Raw genomic sequence first — 23,168 nt, forward strand, 5'->3', positions numbered from 1 at the left:
TTCTGTACACTGTTAGCCACATTAGCATGTTTGGTCAAGGTGTTCCTTTAATTTCTCCAATCCCTACCCGACTTAGACAACAGCATATGGGTATGTGTGCTAAACCATACAGCCTCCAAATACGCACAGAAGAACAGAGAACCTGGCAGAGACTCAAACAAAATCTTCTTGGTAAGAATGTTTGGCAGCTGTTCTCAGCTAACTGTCTCCTACAGGGGTATTTCTCAAGAGCAATTTGAGCAGGCACAGAAACCCAGAGTTTGGTGTTCTTCAGCTGCCAAAACAAAGCAGGGTAGGTCTCCAGGAATAAGAGAACAATTTCTGCTTTAATTAAAATGTATCCCCTGTGCCCTGTCCTTGAGTTAACAACTTAGAAAATACTCTGCTACCAGAGTTTCAACTCTTTGAAAAGGCTGTCATCAACAGAAGAGTAAGAAGATATTTCAGCACAAAACAAATGAGTTAAGGAGCCATTTTATTATCATCATTAGCATCATTATTAGCATCTCTTGCCACATATACGTGGCAGAACATGTGTGAAACCATAAAATCCAGGTTTTAATCCAGGTTTTACACCAGGCTATTGTGCAAATACAAGATCAGCAAGGAGGCTAATACAGGTCTTAATACAGAATACTTCAGGTCAGAAGTATTATACTGGAGTAGTTACAGTGTACAGAGTATACAGTATATTTGTGCAAGGAAAACACTGAATTGATTTGAATACAACAAACTTTATGCATCAAATTTATTAAAGAACAGTATCGAATGAAGTGTAAAATGTCACTTGAGGGAATTCATGCTGTGAATTTGGTTTGAACATAACAGTCTTTGTTTAACCTTATTAAGTAATCACGAATAAAACTCAATAATCAAATAATATTGGCATACAACTTTGTGCATAAGGGGATGCCATAATGAAACAACTCATACACCATCACTAAGTCTTGTCAGTACACTGAAACATAGTGTGCCTACACTTAACCTGTTCTGGCAGGTGCACGTGTGCTTATCATGGAATGTATTTTTGATTTCTAGTTTTAATGGGGTCCTCAAAATAAATAACCGTTTAGATACATATCTTGAGTAGTATAAAGCTGACCCAAGATGGAAACCTAACCAAGCAGAGGGCTATAATACTAAATAAACAGGATCCAAATCAACACTCAAGCCTTCCACTATACCCTGCCTTCTGATATAAACAGTATAAATGTTAACCCTCTCTCAAATCCCTCTCAGATTTAAAAAACTGACTAAATAGCTCAAAGATTTTTTTGGAAGTGTAGTGGGGATGTCCTCAAGAAGCCAGACCATCTGTGGAAGAAAAAAACTGTTTTCATCAACAATTGAAGAGGAGAATTGAGATTGCATGAAATTAAACCTTTAAGATAAAAAAAGGAGCATGCTGACACCAAAAGGCCAGGTTACGAGAAGCATTAGGGCACACACCTTGCAGGAAATGGTTTTGGTTTCTAAAAACACACCCGCTTCCCTGTTTCCCTTCTTACTTTATACAAACTTGCTCTTCTACTTTTAAAACAACCCAAACCACTCATCGTGAGAATTGGTGCAGAATAAATAGTGGAACAAGTACTAGAATAAGATCAATATCGTGCAAAGTGGAAATGGTTTTAAATTACTGGATCACAGCTCGGTGGTGAGAGGTCCTCCGCTCTGGATGTTCCTCATGACAGACTGCACAACTTCAGATGTAGTGCCCTGCCCCCCGATGTCTGCAGTGTGCAACTACAACACAGAGAGCAAAACAAATGTATTTTTTTTCAGTAAAATAAAACATGTTTAAAAACAATAGTGTTCATTAGTGTCATTTTTACAGTGGTTATTGATACAGTGAGCAACAGTGAACCCTCAACAGCTAATTTAAAGTAAAAGTACCTGTTTATTTAAACCTTTATTTAAATTCTAGAGCTAGATTTATTAATGGAACTTTCTAACAAAACAAAAACCTATAGCATAGTTTAGGCTTAAAGACTTAAAAAAAAGATCCAGCATTATTTCTAGGTCTCCATTCAGATGTAAACATATTATTTACATAGAATATGTCCTTGAACAAAAGGTTTTAGTCTTTTACAGCGAAGCATGTTCTGATGACTGTGGATTTGACAGACTCTAACTTTTGAGTGCATGCTGCTATCAATTTAAAAGAGGAACATGCCACATGATCACCCTGATCAATGCTGCAGGGGTCCAATGTCCACTTAGAGTCACTGGGCACAAAGAAGGACCAATTATTTGGTCCTTCTTAATTTTTTAATTATTTTTTTTAACCAATTAAAATCCTTGGTCAAATAGTTATGTAGGTATTATTATGTGTAATAAAATATATGTATTAGAAAGGAATAAAAAGCTGAAGCATTTCCAAACTGATTCAGATCCAGTCAGATTTCTGAACCCCGTGGTATGTTTGAATGTGGTTAAGAATCAATTTTTTCCTCCAAACTGCCATCATTGCTCATTCTTGAAGGAATGAACCAGAATTTAGAAATATTGCAAATTATAAAACACTGGGATATGAAATGGTGAACCCACTTGTTGTCGTTAAGGAAACTGCCTTTAAACAAAATCATTTACTTGCAAATTTAATCTGCCCTGCTAAGCCATGCTATTCAAATGATGAGTAGGCATGCTTTTCCAAGCTCACCGTAGCTTGCCTTAATGTCTGGAAATTTACGGGGCTAATTAAAGGGCAAGCTAAGTTGCTATGGGATAGCAACAGCAGATAACACACTGAAGTGAGGCCAGTGAAGGTGCTGCACCTGGGAGCTTTGTTTACATAAAAATAAAGCTCCCTGGTACAGGACCATCGATGCGTATAAATCTCTGTCAAACGAAAGCACGTCTACCCATATGATCTGGTTAAGTAGGAGCTCTGCTCAAAACCTGCGGATTATACAAAAGAACCTGTCATACAAGTCCACCAGGGTCATGCTTTTATCTTGGGAGCAAGTCTTCAGGGTCTGTTCCCTGGTAGCTGCAGTGTGAGAGTGCTGTACCTGAGCTTCGTTCATTGTGGAGAGAATAGCGCTACGGATCATACTGGCGTACTCGTGAAGTCTAGGGAAGAAGAAAAGCACAAATTACACTCGTTGAATCATTGTTAGCATTTGATTTAATCAGAGAATTTAAGGTTATGTTCATGCTGAACTGTTTCAAGAATCTCAATACACTTTACTGTTGTAAGACGTGGCAAAACATATGAGATTTGTCATGCGCCAGAATAGATAAACTTACTTGACGTGGTCCAGCATGAGACAACTGGCCAGTAGCATTGCAACAGGGTTGGCGATGTTTCGGCCAGCAATGCTCTTTCCAGTGTTCCTAGTGGCCTAACAAAAAAATAACAAAACACACCCCACTCCAATCAATTCCTTGCCCATCTATTTATATGGGTAATATTAGCCTAGTCATTAATTAAAATACTCTTATTTATTTATTTCAATTTTTCATTATTGTTATCATTAAGTACTGAATGACATTGACTAATGTGCACTCACTGTTTCAAATACAGCGTAATCTTGGCCATAGTTTGCTCCAGGTACAAGGCCAGGTCCTCCCACCAGCCCAGCGCACACATTGCTGACAACGTTACCATAGAGATTAGGCATCACCATGACATCAAACTGATTGGGCTTGGAAACAAGCTGAAACACAGAGCAGGCAAGAACACTGCATCAGCTGAAAAGGTCCTCTGTGGAACCGTTTCTCTAATCATATTCTTAAACACTCTCTGACTCTACAGTACACATCACAGCTTACATTAGGACACAGTGGGTGGCATTCTATTATTAAACTTCCAAACACTTACCTGCATGGTGGTGTTATCAACAATCATGCTGTCAAAGGCAATGTCAGGGTATCCAGAGGCCACCTCCTTACAGCACTGGAGAAAGAGCCCATCAGCCAGTTTCCTGATTAGGACAGCCAATGAAAGGCCGTTAGAGAGAGGCAGAGGGCAGATCTCAATCCACAAGTCTGGTCACAGCTCAGGTGGTAAGTTCATAACCTGATGCACGTTTAATAATATATATTCTCCCTCCCCAAAGAGAGAAAGTAGGGCAGAAATACTAAACAGGAACCGTTCCAGTCATAATTTAACACTATACAATTGGGAACTGGGAACACTGCACTTCTTGCTTGTCCTCTAGCTCAGTATAAGAGCAGTCAACTCACAACCTGAGCAGGTGGGTCCCGACCCTCAGAATTCCATCTTTTCATTTGCTCAATCTCAAAACATTAGGGCTTGCTTTATGTATATTATTGGTAAATTAGGCTCAGGCAGGAAGCCTGGAGTTCACACCCTGAAGCTGATTCATCAACTGCGCACAAATATCTGCTAGTTCCAAAAAATCAGATGATAAATAGTTTGGTGGTCGTTCAGTATGTATATATCTTTACACTTATATAGCACCTTTCTAGACACCCAAGGACGCTTTACAATCCACACTGCTCAGAACGCTCAATCCACACACACACTGGCGAGAAGCGGCAGCCAAACGTGCACAGCGTACTCTCGACCAGGAACGACCGTCCACCTGGAGGACTGGATCGGGCACTAGGGTTTAACCCAGGATAGAGCACCAATCCATATCTGGGCGCACACACACATTCACTCACACATACTGACATTCATTCACATACACACTCATTCACTCACATGAGAAGACAGTTATTAGAGAAGCCAATTCACCTACACCTACAATTAACCCCCATGTTTTTGGACTGTGGGAGGAAACCAGAGCCCCCGGAGGAAACCCATGCAGACACAGGGAGAACATGGAAACTCCACCCAGATGGGACTTGAACCCAAGATCCCAGCGCTGGGAGGCGAACATGCTAATCACTAAGCCACTGTGCCGCCCAGTGTGGTTGTTTGTCTCTTGGGGGTTTTCATATAAAACTGATGAATAAGGGTTCGGGACAAAATGCACTCAGCGCTGACTCACATGATGTTGGCCTTGTGCACGGCTGTGACTCTGCGTCGTCCCTTCTCTCTGGCCAGTCTGAAGGCGTAGTCAGCAATACGCAGAGAGTTGTTCCGTGTGATGATCTTCAGAGATTCAACCACACCAGGTACACTCTGACACAGCAACCCAGGACAAAACTCCATTAAAATACTGTTACAAGTGACAAAATGACATGGGCAGCTGGTGTAGGTTCAGTGTATAATAATTACAACAGCCAATAAATTACAATAAAAGTCTATTTTTAATCAGCTGATTTCAACTGAGCAGAAGGCTAAATACAGAAAAGTGTGTGTGGAGGCAGGATCTTGTGAATAGTGATTAGGGGAAGTGTTTACCTCATGCTCCAGGCTGCTGTACTCGCCCTCTGTGTTCTCCCTGATGATGATGATGTCGATGTTCTTGTAGCGTGTCTGCACTCCGGGGAGAGACTGGCAGTGCATCACATTGGCGTACAGATCTAAACTGGTGCTGTTCGACAGTGAGAGAGGGAGACAAATAAAATACATTAGAATGAAAAGAGAGGAGGCAATGAGGGTGAGAGGTGAAACTGGGTTGAATTCACAGCTTGAGACAGGCCCTTGCCAAATCATGTTAAAGCCTCTGTGTTATTAGACATCAGCTATCAAATTAAATCAAGCAGTCGATCGTTTCCACAAAGATCTGGGGGAAGAGAGCATTTAGAAACCTTAATACACTCTAATAAAGATACAGAAATGGTGCCCTTTAGCCCATTAGTGGCTAGCTCTCTATTTATTTGTTGCTGTACATTTTCTATAAGGCTTACAAATTATTTTAAAACATTTGTGTAATCTATAATTGTAATTCCCAGTTTAAATAATCTCCCACTCTGTCCTTTGATGGCAACTATGGTTACCATGGAAACACACATGCCTTACCGTAGAAGATTGTTCCTGGACTTGTGTGAAGGGGGCAGTGTATGGTTTGTTTCAATGTTTCCTACAAATACAGAACAATTCATTACGTAGTGAGTATTTGGACACCACCGGTAAGCACTGATAAACATGTACCGTTACAAAACAGTGCACTGACCCTTCAGGGCAACTCCATTACGGCGAATAGCTGTGATGGCATTGTGGATTTCGTCCTCATTAGTTGAAGAAGAATTGACATTAACAACCTCAAAGTCCACTGGAACACAGCTGAACCTGCAGTGAAATGAAGAATGGGGCGTTCAGGCCACACAGATTATTCAGGCTATTCAGATTATGCTCTTTGGTAGTCTGTCAAATGCTGAAAGGGAAAACATGTAAATACAATTGTATAGAATTATGTATCATGTTCTGGGGCGGTTTGGAATATATGCTTTATCTAAAAACGCTCAAACAAGGACAAGCTGGGTATGCACCAGTTATTAAAGCTGGATTAGGTCATTTATTTTTAAGCATTTTTGTTATATTTTTTAACAGCTCTAATAACTTCAATTTGTTTTTTAATTATTATTATTTTTATCTGTGAGAACAACAGAACTGTAATAAACTCGGTTCACTTTCCAGTCAGCTCATTTTGTCCAACTCGAAAGATCAGACTAGCCCGGGACCTGCCCCACATGCGCATGCTCAGTATAATGTGTGTGTGCAGAGTCCTTCACACAGCTCTATACATATTGCTGAAACTATTTGCACAAGAATAGCAGAGAAATTTACTCTAATCCCTGCAGTAGATTTCTGTTAAACAAAGAAAAAATAGAAAGAGAAAATATTGAGTTCCTCTCTAAAGCACATGGACCCATCCAGCTGTAGTCAGGCAGTGTGTGTAAATGTGTACTGGGGAGGAGGGCTAAAGGTAGTGGTGGGACTCTACAGCTGGACAGTTTCAAAAAGTGGCCTACACTTTCTGGTCACTACAAAATTACCTACTCCAGATTTTGAATTAAAAAGTTATTTTGGATTAGGAATGAGGAAATGTTATTTATAAAAGACTACATTTTACACCTGAATTACATGTTTTCTATTTAGGGCGGCACGGTGGCGCAGCACGTAGTGGCACAGCAACCTGGAGGTTGTGGGTTCGAGTCCTGCTCGGGTTTACTGTCTGTGAGGAGTGTGGTGTGTTCTCCCTGTGTCTGCGTGGGTTTCCTCCGAGTGACTGTCTGTGAGGAGTGTGGTGTGTTCTCTCTGTGTCTGCGTGGTTTTCCTCTGGGTGACTGTCTGTGAGGAGTGTGGTGTGTTCTCTCTGTGTCTGCGTGGTTTTCCTCCAGGTGACTGTCTGTGAGGAGTGTGGTGTGTTCTCTCTGTGTCTACGTGGGTTTCCTCCGGGTGACTGTCTGTGAGGAGTGTGGTGTGTTCTCCCTGTGTCTGCGTGGGTTTCCTCCGGGTGACTGTCTGTGAGGAGTGTTGTGTGTTCTCCCTGTGTTTATGTGGGTTTCCTCTGAGTGACTGTCTGTGAGGAGTGTGGTGTGTTCTCCCTGTGTCTGTTTCCTCCGGGTGACTGTCTGTGAGGAGTGTGGTGTGTTCTCTCTGTGTCTGCGTGGGTTACCGCCGGGTGCTCCGGTTTCCTCCCACAGTCCAAAAATACGTTGGTAGGTGGATTGGCAACTCAAAAGTGTCCATAGGTGTGAGTGTGTGAGGGAATGTGTGAATGAGTTTTGCCCTGCGAAGGTCTGGTGCCCCCACCCATTCTGGGTAGGCTCTGGACCCACCGTGACACTGACCTGGATAAGCGCTTACAGTCAATGAATGAATGAATGTTTTATATTTACCCAGTTTACTAAGACAGGTATAGAATAAGCTAGATGAATAACAGGTGGATTGAGCTCTGTAACTGTATATCTACAATGTGCATGTGGTGGGTATTAAGTGTAACTGATACACAGGCTAAGAAGTATAGGTGCAGAATGTGTGTACAGAATAAATTGTTAACTAGCTGTAGACTGACCTGAAGAGTTCACGAACATGGTTGAGCAGTTCTGGACCAATTCCATCTCCAGGTATTAGTGTGACCGTGTGTCTGCCGCCATACCGGGCGGGAGGAGGCTGTGGATACCAACACCATTAGACTCACATCACTGCGATGAGCTTTCTTCATGACACTACGACAAAGCTTGTGTTTGTGTGTTTGAGCATGTTTCAAATATTTACTAAAAAGAGTGTTAAAATGGTACTCACTATGCTTCGACCCTTGGGTGATGATGACCATCAGGAGGTGGAAAGAAGGGTAGATGAAAGAGAATTAGCCACACTAATACGTGTGTAAGAAATCCATTGACATAAAAAAATAAACAGACTCAAAAATATCCCAGCAAGATTTTTTTTTTAAAATTTCTACATAATTAAACTGTTAAGTCATCTGATGTGACATGGTCCATTCCATTTGACACAAGGACAAAAATAATATGCTAAAATTATCATTCTAAATGCTACAAATTAAAGAACATGGGTGAACACTATTGACCAGAGGTTGAGAAATCATAACTTACTGTGTGTGTGGACCTATCTCTTTGACTGGCGGCAACTGCTCCAAAACCCTGAGGAGAAAGGTGTTAAACACTTACTAATGAAAGTGAGCATTATGTGTGATATTATCTGAAGGTGTCTGGCTTTGAAAAAGTGTCGTGTTAAAGCAATTTTGCACTCCAGAAGCAATTTTGGAGTACTGTGTTAGTGTAGTTCACCAACCTAGCCACCAGAATGTGTGGGTCCCAAATACCAGACAATAAAATAATGCATTAGTTAGGGCGACCTCCAATGGCCAAGAAAAGGAACAACAACAACAAAGATACTGTCCCTGAGTTTAGTTTTTAGAGGTTTTGTCAGGCAAAGAAGACACTTAGGCTGATGTCTTGTGCTAAAATAACAGTTTTTAGTCGTGTTCTTCATATTTTACAGCTCATTGTAGTAGTTAGAAAATGAAATAAAAATGCCTAGTGCACCTTTAAATCATATCCATCAACAAGTGTTTCAGGAAGAAGCTAACGCCTACAGTGCGGCTAATGTTAAAGCTGTTGCTCTCGTCTTATTTTACATCAAAATGTTCTCTTAATTTATGTTTAGTGCTATACATAGTCATTCGTTACGTCTTAAACTAGCTATAAGTAACCTGTTGATGTCCACGGTTAAAGTTTAACTGCTCAAAGCTTCTGGAGAGCTGCCATGCTCCAGCTACACTATATTTTACAGTGGATGCTTCAGCTTTTAATATAAATAAACCAAACTCAGTCCGATTCAGGAGTGAATGAATCTACTATCTTGCCTTGGCTGTGTTTCCCAGCCGTCCTCCCCACGCCGGTCGTAGAGGACTACAGAGAGACAGCAAAGCTCTGGAGGTAGCCATTTTCTCTCCGAGTCGGATTCACTTTGACCAAGCCACATGTTGAAACAGATTCCGGGGCGTGTTTATTTGGAGTCTACACATAACAAACCGCCAGTTTGAGATTTATAACAGTACAGGAGTTTCCACACTGCAGTCTGCCAGCTCCAATGTGTATTTCCTATGTAACAACACTGTGTTTTTGCTTTTCCACTTTGTATTTCTCTTTCCTGTGGGCTGTTCCACTAACTAACTAATGTTCCCAAGCAGTGTCATCAGCTCTTTTCTTGTTTAACATGTTTGACTTGAGGCTTAAACACACCCTGTGTAGTGCTCAGTGTAGTTGACTGTCATTGTGGTGCTGTTTATACACTAGAAGATTATTCGTGTGAAAAAAAAAAATGATTCAAAGCAGTCAGCCCCCTGGCATTTTTGGTCTGAAATGGCAGTATTCTACTTTCAAACGGGCGGATTCAGAAAGTCAGGGTTTCTTACGTCATAGTCCACAGGAGTCAATCTCGTGGGGATTATGATGTAAGAAATCCTGACCCCAAACAAACAAACAAAAAAAAAAACAAACGAAAAATACAATTTAACTATTATTACATCAGGTAGAAAGTTAAATAACATTCAACATCCATATAAATTTGGACATTAAAAACGCCCGTTGCTACAATGTACTTTATGTTTTATTCCTGAAATCCACTTGTCTTATGTGTGCGGGATTGTGTTTAATTTAAAGAACAGGATTTTGAAATTACAATGTTTTCTGGATTTGTGCAGAAACGAGTCATTGACTTCGGCTCACTGTAATGAACCGGTGCACAGGAATCGGTTCTTCGTTCCCACGTGGTTCGGGCGCGCGCTTCGTGACGCAGTAGTAGTTAGTCCATCCAAACCGGAACGTTGCGGGACGCCGAGCCGTGGTTCTCGGAGGGGTCCGTTCACCGCGGTGTCTGTCTGCTGTGGAGTCCTTGTTTTGTTCAGGAGTCAGAGCCGCGGAGAAGACATGTCTTAATCCTAGCTGCTGAGGACCCCGGAGCCCCCCTCTCCTCTCTTCTGCCGCCCACAAGATCACATTCCTCATTTAAACGGAGCGGTTTTCACTGGTCCAGGTTTGTCAGGCGACTGTTCGTCGACTTTTCTGATGTAAAGCTGGTTTAACAGACTGTAAACAGCCCTCGAGGTCATGACAGACTGGGGAAATGAGGGAAATGTAGCCAATGCCGTTATCTGTGTTTACGGTATATACTCTACGGCCGGAACCGACTTTATCCTTGACACATAACTTTTGTTACCAACTTAATAAGGTAAGCAGCTTCGAGGTACTCTCGGCGTCAGTAGTGAGAACGTACACTAACGGTGGCATTTATGTTAACCTTATGAAGAGTTTAGTACCCCGGATTGTACCGTTGGTTCTGCGCGGTTTGATCTGTGAAGTTGTGCTGCATGTAATTAGGCAAAAGGCAAAACTACGCCACCTGCTGTTTGGTTTTGTATCGTCATTCGTTTCCATACAATTGTTTAATAATAAGGGAAAACCACATAAAGGTGCACTTGTAGAATTTCTTTAAGTCTCCAAGCAGTACAAATTAACTGTAAAATAACGTAACATAACGGTTAAATAGTTATTTTATCAGAAACATCAGCACAAGTCTATCCAGTGCCTGAGAATACCTGTCTAAATGATGCACTCTGACATTGAGGGGCTGTTTTTGGTTGTTGTTCCCCTGCTTGGCTGCTGGAGGTCGACTTTACTACAATAACATAGACAGTCTCTTGGGTGAAAGGACCTAGTACACTTTTAAATTGGAAATGGTTACCGTTGTTAAACAAATTCAGAGTGATTTTAAGTGAACTAATTAATCCTGAACTCATTAGAAGATGGCCGAATTATGGCTATGAAGGCCTACACATGGTCATCGGTATCGTTGTGGCCTTCGTATGATGATTGTTATTAAAAAAAGCCCAAAGAGTTCTAAGGAAACATTCCTCATCCCCTTACACCGCCTCCAGAAGCTTTGCTCACCACATGTATACAGGGTGGTTATCTGAGGTACTGTAGCCTTTCTGCCAAACTAGATGCAGCCATTCAACATTGACCCATGTCATCAAATGCTGCTCACTGGATTATATATTTATATATTAAATGGCAGCATTCTGAGTAAAATCTAGAGACTGTATTGTGTAAAAACACAGGGGGCCTGCAGTTGTATGAATAATCAAACCAGGAAAGTCATATTATTGACCTGATTAGATAACTGCATGAATGAGTAGCTTTACTGATGTTCCTAATACAGCGCTTGGACAGATATTTTGCTCTGAATTATTCCTCCCCATTACAGGTTTGTTGTGAGGATATACATTTCTTTGTTATTGTGAATGAACATATAAAATGGGTTACTGATAGTGCTGGGCAATACGAGCGCAAATCAATATCACGATTAATTGTACATTTCACCACACTTACGATTAATGAACGATTATTTAGTGTGTGTGTTTATGACCCTCACAGTTCAGTGACGAGGCTTGTGCTGTAAATACGCTTCAGTGTTAAAGCTGGGATATTTTTCTAATGTCACTGGGAGCTTGTTCCTCTCTTGTTTTCTGAGCACTGTTTATATTTGGTGTGTGATTGTGATTTGGCTGAAACTGTTTTTTTCTCAGCGTTTACATTTGACTTCTATTTGTTTGGCGTCGTCTTAATTAAAGTCAAAGCAAAACACGTCCAAATCAAATGTTTTTTGTTTGGTACGAGCTCGAGTCGCTTGGACTTCCTCAGAGTTTAGGTTGGTTCCATGTGGCAGATAAGGGGCAGAATCACGTGACTACAGCTTGGCAGCATGATTTTAAAGGGACAGCCCATGAACACAGTGGGGACACAACAGAATAAAAATAATTGTTATAATTGTTTTGAGGAAGCAAAATGTGTAAAAATGACTCAACTTGGTTAATTTAGTTGAATTACAACCACAATACAGAAGCAAAGATGAGTTGTTGTAGCTCCACAGTCAGTGAAAACCTTAAACCTTAAGAAAACCTCAGTTCCAGGAACGCCTTTTGTCTGTAAGAGGTGTGTGTTTGTGTGTATATATATATATAACTAGTGTGTGTTCTCTCTTTCTGAACAGAAGACTCATTCAAAGGCTGGTGCCCTGTTCCGGTTTTGCCGTCCTGCTAACATGAGGCTGGCAGGTGTGTACACTTTAGACTGGCTACATAGAGGTTAAAGTATACAACAATGGAACAGGAAAGTCATTTGTTATTTTCTTGTGTGCTCAAACTGTATGATTTTGACATTTTAGACAATGTGTTTCATGGTTGGAGATGTATTACCGGAATGGGGCTGGTTTTATGAACTTAGAATAAGCTTCAGCTAATTGTTTAAGGCTTAGCCTAATCTACAGTTTTACTGTTTGATATCCAGCCCTTTTTTGTTTGAAGGTAAATTTTTCTGAACTACTTAAATAGTTGGATGCTCCTATTTGTACTTGCTGAATACGTATAAGAGATAAAACTAGAGTTAAAGTACTTATTTAGTTTTAGAGTGCCTGTAAGGGGAAACAAAAAAAAAAAGTGAGAAATTGAAACCAAGACTCTGCATTTAGCTCATCTTTGTCAGTGAATGCACACACACAATTTTATATTTCAAACATGACAATGCCAGCCAACAAGACAGTAGATTGTAGATTTTTTTGGAGTAGGAACATAATGCCTGCCTTTTTTCCCCAAAAAACATGTATATCTGTTGCCACTGGCTGAGGTTTACCTCGCAACAACTGGTGGAAGTTGACTCAGACTTGTAGTGTTAAAGTGTAGTGTTAAACATTGTTTCACACTAATGATGCGAGGAACAGCCGCGTGGTTTTCTTTCTGCTGATCATTTTCTTCTATTTTTATCTCCTTGTTTTGTCTGTTTTTTTAATGCCTCTGAATTTAGTTAGGGAGAAAGGGAGAGAGACGGAAGCCTAGCATGCTGGATGGAGACACTTTGTTTTTTAATCATTCACAGACACTGGGGCTTCGTAAACACATTACACCGATTTCGAACACGTAAACAATTTGGAAAGCTATCTATTGGTGAGGGAACATCTGAGTTTTATAAAAAGAGTTTCTTGATTACAATCTTGAACATTGCCTTTAATTCGTAATTATAGTAATTTTTGCAAGGGTTTGTAATATTTAAATCCACACTGTGCAATTTATTATTGTGTATGAAAAAACAGATGTTATGTTATTCCTCTTTTGAACGCTTTTAGACCTCAATATGACCTGAAATTAATGACCACATTCTGTGTAATTTCCTTAAGTCAAATATCATAAAAATAAATATCAGAAATGAGTTTAGAACGAACCCTTGCAGCCACAGGTTTGTGAGGTTGGGCTCTGTGATGCTTCCATGGAATCAACAGTTTGCAGTATTTTTGTTATTTCTATAATCAATTGTTCTGGTAAACTGGCCTTTTTTTGTGTAAAAATGGTATGCTCCGAGATAGGACAGCACCACTGAACCACCAAATGCTGTTGATATCCACTGTCACCCTTACCTGTTCTACCAGTATTGTGCAAATAGCAATTTTATTATTATTATTTTTTGTGTGTGTATACTGACAGCATGGTGACTTATTCGGCACAATGCAAAGTCACCAACCACCCTTCAGATATTTAGTGTTCAGTCAAAACGGGCTTTTCAGGAAATATATTTGAAAAGATTCAAAGTTTCAAAGACAGTAATTAAAAAAAATATATATGAAAAGAAACAAAGAAATTGGAAGTAGTAATAGTGTGGGCAATATGGCCCTAAAATAATAATTTCATAGTATATCAAATGATATTTCAGGGTTATTTTGGTGATATGAAACACTGAAATACACTTCTACTAGTTTCAAGAGCACACTATTGCAACAAAATTGAAACAATATATATTTATATTAAAAATGTAAATATATATTGCATTATAAAAATTTTAACACAGGAGGCCCTCGGGTTACTGAGTTACGATGTTTTGTGGTCACGACACATCTCCCATTTACTGTATAAAGCCTTGTATCGACTTGTTTTTGCGTCGTAAACGTCGTAACGCGAACTTCGTGTTTGGGGTGCGCGGCGGAAGAATACACGGTAACGCGGCTTGGGATAATTAGGGAGGAGGGTTACTGTGCTGAACAAGTGTTCAACGTGGATGAGACAGGCTTGTATGTACGTATGTTCTGACTTACACCGAAAATCGGTTTACGACGCGACGTAGGAACGGATCAACGTCGTAAGCCGAGGACCCCCTGTATTTCACTCCTTCAGAAGAAGTGACCAAAAAGGTCTGTTGACATGTGCTTATTTTGTAAACAGCAGTAACTTTCTGTCTGTCGCACAACCAAAGTGAAACTTTTGTGTGCGCGCATAAAAAGCAATTATACAAAAGGTAACCGTACTAAACACATACAGAATAGTTGCAGTGCTGAGTCAGTGTAGCATCTGTTTGGGTGTTGAACTGTTCTAACAGCATTTTTGGTTTTGCTCATCCTCAACCAGGTGCTTCTGCTTGAGGTGGTGTAACAGATTTGTTTGGTTCACCTTCTGTCGTTATAGACTTTATTCGTTTCTTACATAACACCATGGTTTATTTACATCTGATATTCTGTAACCACACCACCTCCACACGACTGAGGTCACTCAGACAGACTGGAAAGAACACATTTCCTATTATGGCACCATTACGTAAACAAGTCAGAGCATCATGATTATCACAATATTGACTTTTATTTTAATGTAGTAAACTGCACTCAAAACATGAATATATCAGAAACAGGAGAAAATCAAGCTCGTCTCTCCATTCAGATTTGAAAAATCCACTGTTGTGTGCATTCCTGCAGGGTGAGAAGACAGGGTCTAAAAGTATGTGGTGCTGTCAAGAAGCTCTTACTGAGAAAACAACATAGACACAAAAGAAGAATATTTGCAGCTCAAACGAAAGAGCTGTGGGTGTTATGAAGATAATATACTGGACTCAGTAGCTGTTTTAGTTGTAAAAATAACAAATGCCTCATGGTTTCTAACTTTGCACAAGATAGTTATTTTAGATTTAAAAAAGAATGAATGACTTTGGTTTAGAAGACATGCTGATTTGATGTGTTCTGTATCCTGTTCTTTGTGTTGTAGGGCCGCTGCGTGCTGTCGTGGTGGTGCTTCTCATAGGCTTGACTTGGCTTCTGGCAAGCTCCATACTGGGAGGAGATGGCCACTCTGTAGTGAAAATGTTCTTTAGCGGTGAGCATTTCACTCTTTCAGGTCAATGGAAATTCTTATGTCTTTTCAATTTTGGCTTTGAAAAGAAGAATATTATAAGATATTAATATATAAATTATTAAGTTAAAATATTAAATTGGTGTTGAATGTTAAAAACCGTTGCATATTTTTCATATATTAATTCATCTAATTTTAGTTCTACATATGCTAGTTGTAAGTCCCGCTCCAGGTGACTGTCTGTGAGGAGGGTGGTGTGTTCTCCCTGTGTCTGCGTGGGTTTCCTCCGGGTGACTGTCTGTGAGGAGTGTGGTGTGTTCTCCCTGTGTCTGCGTGGGTTTCCCCTGGGTGACTGTCTGTGAGGAGTGTGGTGTGTTCTCCCTGTGTCTGCGTGGGTTTCCTCCGGGTGACTGTCTGTGAGGAGTGTGGTGTGTTGTCCCTGTGTCTGCGTGGGTTTCCTCCGGGTGACTGTCTGTGAGGAGTGTGGTGTGTTCACCCTGTGTCTGTGTGGGTTTCCTCCGACTGACTGTCTGTGAGGAGTGTGGTGTGTTCTCCCTGTGTCTGCTTGGGTTTCCTCCGGGTGACAGTCTGTGAGGAGTGTGGTGTGTTCTCCCTGTGTCTGCTTGGGTTTCCTCCGGGTGACTGTCTGTGAGGAGTGTGGTGTGTTCTCCCTGTGTCTGCTTGGGTTTCCTCTGGGTGACTGTCTGTGGGGAGTGTGGTGTGTTCTCTCTGTGTCTGCTTGGGTTTCCTCTGGGTGACTGTCTGTGAGGAGTGTGGTGTGTTCTCTCTGTGTCTGCTTGGGTTTCCTCTGGGTGACTGTCTGTGAGGAGTGTGGTGTGTTCTCCCTGTGTCTGCTTGGGTTTCCTCCGAGGTGTTCCGGTTTCCTCTCACACTCCAAAAACACGTTGGTAGGTGGATTGGCTACTCAAAAAGTGTCCAAAGGTGTGTGTGTGTTGCCCTGCGAAGGACAGCGCCCCCTCCAGGGTGTGTTCCTGCCTTGCACCCAGTGATTCCGGGTAGGCTCCGGACCCACCGCGACCCTGAATTGGAAAAGCGGTTACAGATAATGAATGAATGATAGAATGAATATGCTAGTTGTATAATCTATTAGTGTTGGAGTTTTACTTCCATTTAGTTACCAAGTGGGATGTATTATATTACAAGGGAACACTGTTCTGGGGTCTTAATGAAACGTCTGTTACATGCTTTGGTCAAAATACCACAAGGATGAAACACCATAGCAGCGCTCTCCTCGTTTGAACAGCCCTGTTCAGAGCAGCCGCTTTCAGCTCCTGTTCTGAGAATGAGGCACCGCTCAGTTCAGAACTACAGCCGAGGAGAGAGGAGAAGGGGGCGGAATTTTCTCCGTATTTAATCAGTGCTCTTATTTCTCCAAGCTTATTGTGTTTGCTTTGAGCCGTTTAACCTAGTCTTTGTGCTCTCACATAAATGTGATTGGAGAGCCTTAGAAGAGGAGGTGAGACGAATCCAAAATATCTGCACTTGTCGTAAGACGCAGCACAAAATCCGAACAGCTCGTTTTATCCCATGTTGCCTTTTAATGTTTTAAACCATCCAATGGGTGTCATTTCTGCCAGGATCTCTTTTATTTTTAAATAAAACTTAGGATGTTTTGGAAGATTCAAATATCAATTTGTATTTTAGAATGTCTTAAATATTCACACTAACACACGGCTAGATTCTGGGTCACTAGCAGAAATTGGGATTATCATAAATAGTTCATAACCATTGTTTTTCTGTACTTTGGCCCACTCTGGGAGCTTAGTTGTAACAGACACTAGTATTCGGTAATAATGGTTTGTAACGCTGTTTTAGTCAGATTTTAGCATGCAGTTGTGATTATGATTTCTGAATTTGGGGTGGGACTTTTAAGTATGTACTTTTGAACTGATTGTTTTACTGAACTTTTGTGACACTGTGCTCCACAGGTGCGCAGGAGGAGCCCACTCTAGGTAGGATAACCTCATTCTCTCTACCATTGCATCAACCAAATGTTTTCTCATAAACGTATGATAATATCCTCTGCCTTGTTTTCTTTCCAGAACCAAGACAGCGCAAGTACAAGTGTGGACTGTCTGCCCCGTGTCCTCCAAAACACCTCGCATTCCGTTTAGTGTCTGGAGCTGCTAATGTCATTGGCCCCAAAGTTTGTCTGGAGGACAAGATGTAAGTCAGTGTATCTTTGTCTGTCTGTCTAAGCAAATTTCCATCTTTCCATTCTCATACCTTCTTTTTTTTCTTTCACATTTCCACCATTACCAGCTTTTCTTTAGGAGTATGATACAAGTATGCATTACTTTCTGTTTCTACCACATCACTGCTCTCTGTGACTCCACTGGGTGCTGTTCTGCTGCTTTAACTTGTTTCCTGAAAATGCTTTAGGGAGTAAAACTCTGACCTGTTCCACCATCTGTGTGTTTTTAGGCTCATCAGCAGTGTCAAGAACAATGTTGGGAGAGGACTTAACATTGCCTTAGTAAATGGTAACAAGATCTAAATCTGTGTAAGACTGAGATGTGAAACTGATATGAGGTTTAAGCAGTTGAAAGTTCAGAACATTATATGTATTGTCCTGCCACAGATTTCAATAATCAGCGCTGTACTGTTTAATATCATTCCATTGTCTGAATTAAAGGAACACTATGCAATATTTATACATTAAAATTACAGCTTCAAAATCATTGTGTGATACTCCGCTGAGCTGGTATAGGGAGAATAGAGCCTCTGCCATTGCTACTTCAGTTTTAGCACTGAAGAAACTGCACTATGTATCTTTTGGTGGAGGGTAGGAAAGCTTTAAAATGTAAAAAATTAGTGTAAAATCAGTGTAAAAATGAATTACACTAATTACTTTTGCCCCAGGAGCGACAAACATCAATCATCCTTTAAAGGGGGAAACGTACACCTTTATTGCAACATGCTTGGATCAAAACACCACAAGGAACAAACATCAGCCCTGTTCAGAATGACCAGTTTCAGCTCCTGTTCCTTTAAATGAGAGCGCGTCATTATTTACCCGAATACAGAGAACAGCAGTAGGAGAAGTTGTAGCCATTTTTGCTTTGTCTTTCTTTATAGTTTTCACCATTTTCACTATTATACTTAGTCTATACGTACTCTTATTTCTCTGTGCTGTTCTTCCTTTTGCTCAGTTTAAAATCGTCATTGGCTGTGTGATATTAGAGTCTCGCCTAAAGGTGTGGTACAATTTTAAAGCCTCTGCTTGACGTCAGACGTGGAACAAAATCGGCTCATTTTATTCTTTGAAATTATAATGAACAGAACAGTTACTGTAATTGCTCTAAAGTTATTTCATAACTGAACCAAAGCGAATACATTAACAGCCTTTGAATTGGTTCTACACCATATTTATTATATTACATTATTCTTCAGTCAGATTTCACCGAATGTGTTAATTGTGCAATCATTCTTTTCAGGGGTCACTGGGGAGCTTTTGGAAACAAAGGCATTTGACATGTGGGAAGGAGGTCAGTTTCTTCTACATCCCCCCCCCCCCTTGTTGTTATATTAGACATTAGACAATTTGTTGCACAGTAACAGTAGTAGTGTCATTTTCTACCAGTGACTGTCATGATCTACCATAATACCTTCCTGTTATTAACTGCAAATGTACAGCTTTTGGGCCCTGGCTGAACATTTCTCATTCCTCTCCACAGATGTGACTCTTCTCCTGAAGTTTCTCAGACCTCTCCATGAGGGAACACTAGTGTTAGTGGCTTCTTTCGATGACCCAGCCACCAAGTACGGTTCTAAATATTGTTTGCATACGTCAATATGAGCCCCACTGAGTAGCTAAATCCAATGCCTGTAAATGGGTGGAAAATGTGAGATTACTTCATAGTTTACTGTAGAAGTCCCTGTGTGGTTTTGTGTTAAATGTCCTTGAATTGATGGATTCATCCTGTGGCCTTCAGGATGAATGATGAAGCACGGCGGCTGTTTGAGGAGCTGGGAAGCACAGCGGTAAAAGAACTGGCCTTCAGGGACAGCTGGGTATTTGTGGGCGCCAAAGGCATAGAGAACAAAAGCCCATTTGAGCAGGTATGCTTTTCCAAAATGGGGCAGTGTTTAGGGTGGTCAGTTTGGACTTTTTCTGGTGCATGCATCAAGGAGATGTACATTCAGGGGTAGACACTAACTATTGCCACAAGCTAATGTGGTGATTGTGGTGGTCTCCCTGCTAAACTGGACTTACACCAAGAAACAATCACAGTGTTTCTGAGTTGTAGATATAGAATCATATTAAGGTCCTTAAACACTAAATCATGCTCTGAGGGTGTACTCCTAGAGAAGGTTTGGGAAAAGCTAGATTATTACTGCAGCACGTAAACAGAGATAACTTCGGGGTGGATCAGACGAGCAGAAGGACCACCATGATCATCGCAACCACACTGTCCTAACAACCATTTCCTTTTCAAAGGAGAACTGGACTAGAGTTTGGTAATAAATTCTAAAAGAATAATTTACTTGGAGGCTTTTACCTGTCTAAATCCAGATGGTGAAAAAGTAGCCTAAAACCATCAACCAGTAAAAGAGCTACTTGCATGAACAAAGAAATGATTTGAATCCAAAGAATAAAGAAATGAATCTACAAGTAAACACCTTGATTAAGTAGTGTCAGTCTGAAAAACAAAATGGACCTGCATCGTTATGTCTTCATGTATTCACCATCTCTATCTGCATAGGAACATATTCTTTAGCTTTAGAGATTAACAAATAAATAAAATGAAACCCCAAAAACATTTGAGGGACTAATTGTGGATGATTACAGTGGAATATATAAAATATATAAAATTTAGTAGCAATAAAAGTGATCATTTGATAAATCTCGTACATTTTAAAAAAACGTTCAGTTAATTTATGGAGTGCAAAATGCATAAACAAAGAGCAGTGTATAGACAAAGCAGTGTATAGACAAAGAGCAATATATATATAAGTGTATAAATAGTACATTCTGAATAAATGAATAAGGTTACAGTAAATGTACAGTAGCCTTTATCATCAGGTGAACAATGAGCAGTTCAGATGGCTCCTTGGGAAAGAAGCAGGAGCCCCCAGTTTATGAGACTTGGGTAGTGGGTGTGCCAATATGTTTGGAAAGAAGTGGGCATGTAAACGGAAGCATTCCTCTATCTAATCTAAATCTCTTCCTTCTTTCTCTCTCTCCTTCTTCCAGCGAATGAAGAACAACAAAGCTAGTAATAAATACGAAGGCTGGCCTGAGTCTTTGGAGATGGATGGCTGCATTCCTCTACGTGCTCCGCTAGAGAGCTAATCTCGGCCTAAGAGCCTGAAACAAACTATATAATAAGCCATTATTTTCACTAAGCAGGAGTATCATCCACGACCAAAATTATTCCGTTATATCTGTGGGGACCTCTTGGATCATGCTACTACCTTAATGGCCTCTTGACTGATGGATCTTTGGTCCTGAAGAGTGTAGTCAACTGTAGTCATCTTATTGACAAATGAGGTGTAATCTGGTTGTTTCTACAAGTAGAAGAGGGAATGGACTACAGAACCTTTGCTGAGGTGTGAGAACCAGATGCTTGCCAAGGGCTCCGTGTATAAGGATTTCATAGAGGAACCAGGTCATGTATATTAATCAGGGACACAACACTAATAAGCGAAATGTTAGTCTTGTGTTGTTTTGTATTTTATTCAATGTTTAATGGCTCTCTGCTTCTAATAATCTGTTACTGCTCAGTTTGTTTCTAAATGACTAACTGTACTGACATTTCAGACCACTGGGGTTCAGGAGAGCTTCTGCTATGCAATAACATGTGGTTTGCCTGTTCTCTAATCCAGGGGTTCCCAATCTAGGTCTTGTTGACTCCACGTTGGTGCTTTGTCTTCCTTGGCATACGTGATCCACTCATGCTCAACACAAGCTGATGGTGGTCGGGGTGAAGTGTATGGATTAGAGGAAGCACAATAATGGGGTCTACAAGAGTGGGATTGGGAATTACTGCTCAAAGAATGTAATTTAGGCTGTAATTTTAAATTTCGTGTGGTGCATATTTGGTGTGAGTGGCCTTGTGGAAATCACTGACGTGAGTGTTTGTGACACCAAGATAAAGACTAGCGTTTTGGATAGTACCTGTCAACTTTCATAGGTCACTGGGTGTGTGCTGTGTTTTACGTGGATAATTGCAATAAAATACGAAGACGCCATTACATAGACTCAAAGTTTAACTTGAGAAGAATCATGACTTGCACTTTTGGGTTCAGTCATTTTTCCAAGCACCATGGACAGCGGAGGTGTCGGATCCTGACCACTAGAGGACGATAGAGAAGAAGGAATATGGATGCATCTGAAAAATGGCGAGCTGTGAGTTTAATAAGACTTGACACAAATGAACTGTGCCTGAACTCAGTACAGGTGCTGAACCATTTTGATTTGCTGAACTTCTGTCTGGTGAATTAAATAGTTGCTGCGTTGCTTGTGTAAAGGTGAAACAATGCCATACATTTAAGAATCTTTGTTGTTGTTAGAGTATAAAATAAACTAATATGATTTTGTCTACATTAGGAATGCAGGGCTAAATAAGAAAGCCGCTTCCACAGACTGAACCTGGTTAACTCCCAGTTTTTGCACCATTCTTCACCTCTCACCTAATAAACAAAATGAGTCGTATCAAAACTATTTATATGTACAACAATAATTAAAGTTTATTTAAATAATATACAAATATAGATTTATTTAGGTCAAATTTACCCACAGAGGCAGTTACACACGGGCAGCTTCAGAGCCTTTATAAACCTATAAGCCAAGCACTCTTACGTTTTTCTGCCCCTTTTAGACTGAAAGTTGTTGATGTCACCCCAGTATAGACTTTTTGAGGGACACTCCATGAGCTTAGTGTTTTATTCGGGACAAGGCTCAGACAGAAATTAGCAAAATTCGGTCTGAAGGCCATTACATACTGAAGGTAGCACATAAAAACACACAAATAAACTCATGTCCAACTCACCAGATGTGACGCACATTTGTGAAATGTGCCGCTGGGTTCCATTGGATGAGAAGAACAATGTCTTTTTCAAGTGATAATCTCAATTTGCTGCTCCAGGATTAATGCAAGCACTGACATTGGGTATAATTAATTTCAGGAAAAAAAATCAAAACAGAAATTTCTGAAATAAAATGTTGTGTTCAAAATGTTTCATGTGATTTATTGCACACTTTCACTTGTCTGAAACACAATTTTAATCAGGTATTACTGAGAACTTACGGACATATTGTATAGTTTTTGTCATTGGTGAAAGTTGGCAAAATTAGACAAGTGGGGAAATAAAATAAGCTGCATATTACCATCTATTTTATGTTTTTACCCATGTTCAAATTGTTTAATGTAATCTGAATAAACTGTGGGTGGCACAGTGGTGCAGAAGGTAGTGTTGCAGTGACAAAGCTCCAGGGACCTGGAGGTTGTGGGTTTGATTCCCGCTCTGGGTGACTGTCTGTGAGGAGTGTGGTGTGTTCTCCCTGTGTCTGTGTGGGTTTCCTCCGGGTGACTGTCTGTGAGGAGTGTGGTGTTTTCTCCCTGTGTTTGTGTGGGTTTCCTCCGGGTGACTGTCTGTGACGAGTGTGGTGTGTTCTCCCTGTGTCTGCCTGGGTTTCCTCCGGATGACTGT

The 23,168-nt window shown here is 40.6% G+C and overlaps 2 protein-coding genes across 5 annotated transcripts; one reads left to right on the plus strand and one right to left on the minus strand.

Moving 5' to 3' along the window:
- Nucleotides 1-435: 435 nt before the first annotated feature.
- On the minus strand, nucleotides 436-9,417 carry idh3g (isocitrate dehydrogenase (NAD(+)) 3 non-catalytic subunit gamma). The gene is made up of 14 exons (XM_066670858.1): nucleotides 9,195-9,417; nucleotides 8,422-8,469; nucleotides 8,111-8,122; nucleotides 7,881-7,978; nucleotides 6,036-6,151; nucleotides 5,882-5,942; nucleotides 5,321-5,453; nucleotides 4,965-5,098; nucleotides 3,827-3,929; nucleotides 3,516-3,662; nucleotides 3,253-3,347; nucleotides 3,015-3,075; nucleotides 1,641-1,746; nucleotides 436-1,314 (listed from the first exon to the last, which is right to left on the minus strand). Exons 1-13 carry the CDS (start codon nucleotides 9,273-9,275, stop codon nucleotides 1,645-1,647), a joined length of 1,191 nt encoding a protein of 396 aa, XP_066526955.1. The 5' UTR covers nucleotides 9,276-9,417; the 3' UTR covers nucleotides 436-1,314; nucleotides 1,641-1,644.
- Nucleotides 9,036-22,656, plus strand: fam3a (FAM3 metabolism regulating signaling molecule A). 4 transcript variants are annotated; one of them, XM_066670862.1, is made up of 10 exons: nucleotides 9,036-9,267; nucleotides 12,383-12,446; nucleotides 15,408-15,536; nucleotides 17,441-17,464; nucleotides 17,555-17,678; nucleotides 17,937-17,995; nucleotides 18,950-19,000; nucleotides 19,190-19,274; nucleotides 19,448-19,574; nucleotides 20,710-22,656. In XM_066670862.1, the coding sequence occupies exons 2-10, from the start codon at nucleotides 12,434-12,436 to the stop codon at nucleotides 20,806-20,808; spliced, it is 711 nt and encodes a 236-aa protein (XP_066526959.1). In that variant the 5' UTR covers nucleotides 9,036-9,267; nucleotides 12,383-12,433; the 3' UTR covers nucleotides 20,809-22,656. The 4 variants fall into 4 exon arrangements, with proteins under 4 accessions (XP_066526959.1, XP_066526958.1, XP_066526956.1 ...); XM_066670861.1 differs by lacking the exon at nucleotides 9,036-9,267 and adding an exon at nucleotides 10,085-10,366; XM_066670859.1 differs by lacking the exon at nucleotides 9,036-9,267 and adding an exon at nucleotides 10,392-10,561.
- The last annotated feature ends 512 nt before the right edge of the window (nucleotides 22,657-23,168 follow it).

This window comes from Hoplias malabaricus, chromosome 5, assembly GCF_029633855.1.
Source record: "Hoplias malabaricus isolate fHopMal1 chromosome 5, fHopMal1.hap1, whole genome shotgun sequence".
In the NCBI taxonomy this organism is placed as follows: domain Eukaryota; kingdom Metazoa; phylum Chordata; class Actinopteri; order Characiformes; family Erythrinidae; genus Hoplias; species Hoplias malabaricus.

Excerpts from the sequence above, each read along its gene's own strand:
- idh3g (XM_066670858.1), bottom strand. The coding sequence starts at position 9,275 with ATGGCTACCTCCAGAGCTTTGCTGTCTCTCTGTAGTCCTCTACGACCG. Across the intron at positions 5,454-5,881 it reads TCCAGGAACAATCTTCTACG|CACCAGTTTAGATCTGTACG; the intron begins GTAAGGCATGTG and ends ACTGTCGAACAG. Across the intron at positions 3,076-3,252 it reads CTCATGCTGGACCACGTCAA|ACTTCACGAGTACGCCAGTA; the intron begins GTAAGTTTATCT and ends CTTCTTCCCTAG.
- fam3a (XM_066670859.1), top strand. The coding sequence starts at position 10,475 with ATGCCGTTATCTGTGTTTACGGTATATACTCTACGGCCGGAACCGACT. Across the intron at positions 12,447-15,407 it reads TGCTAACATGAGGCTGGCAG|GGCCGCTGCGTGCTGTCGTG; the intron begins GTGTGTACACTT and ends TTTGTGTTGTAG. Across the intron at positions 17,465-17,554 it reads GCAGGAGGAGCCCACTCTAG|AACCAAGACAGCGCAAGTAC; the intron begins GTAGGATAACCT and ends TTTTCTTTCCAG.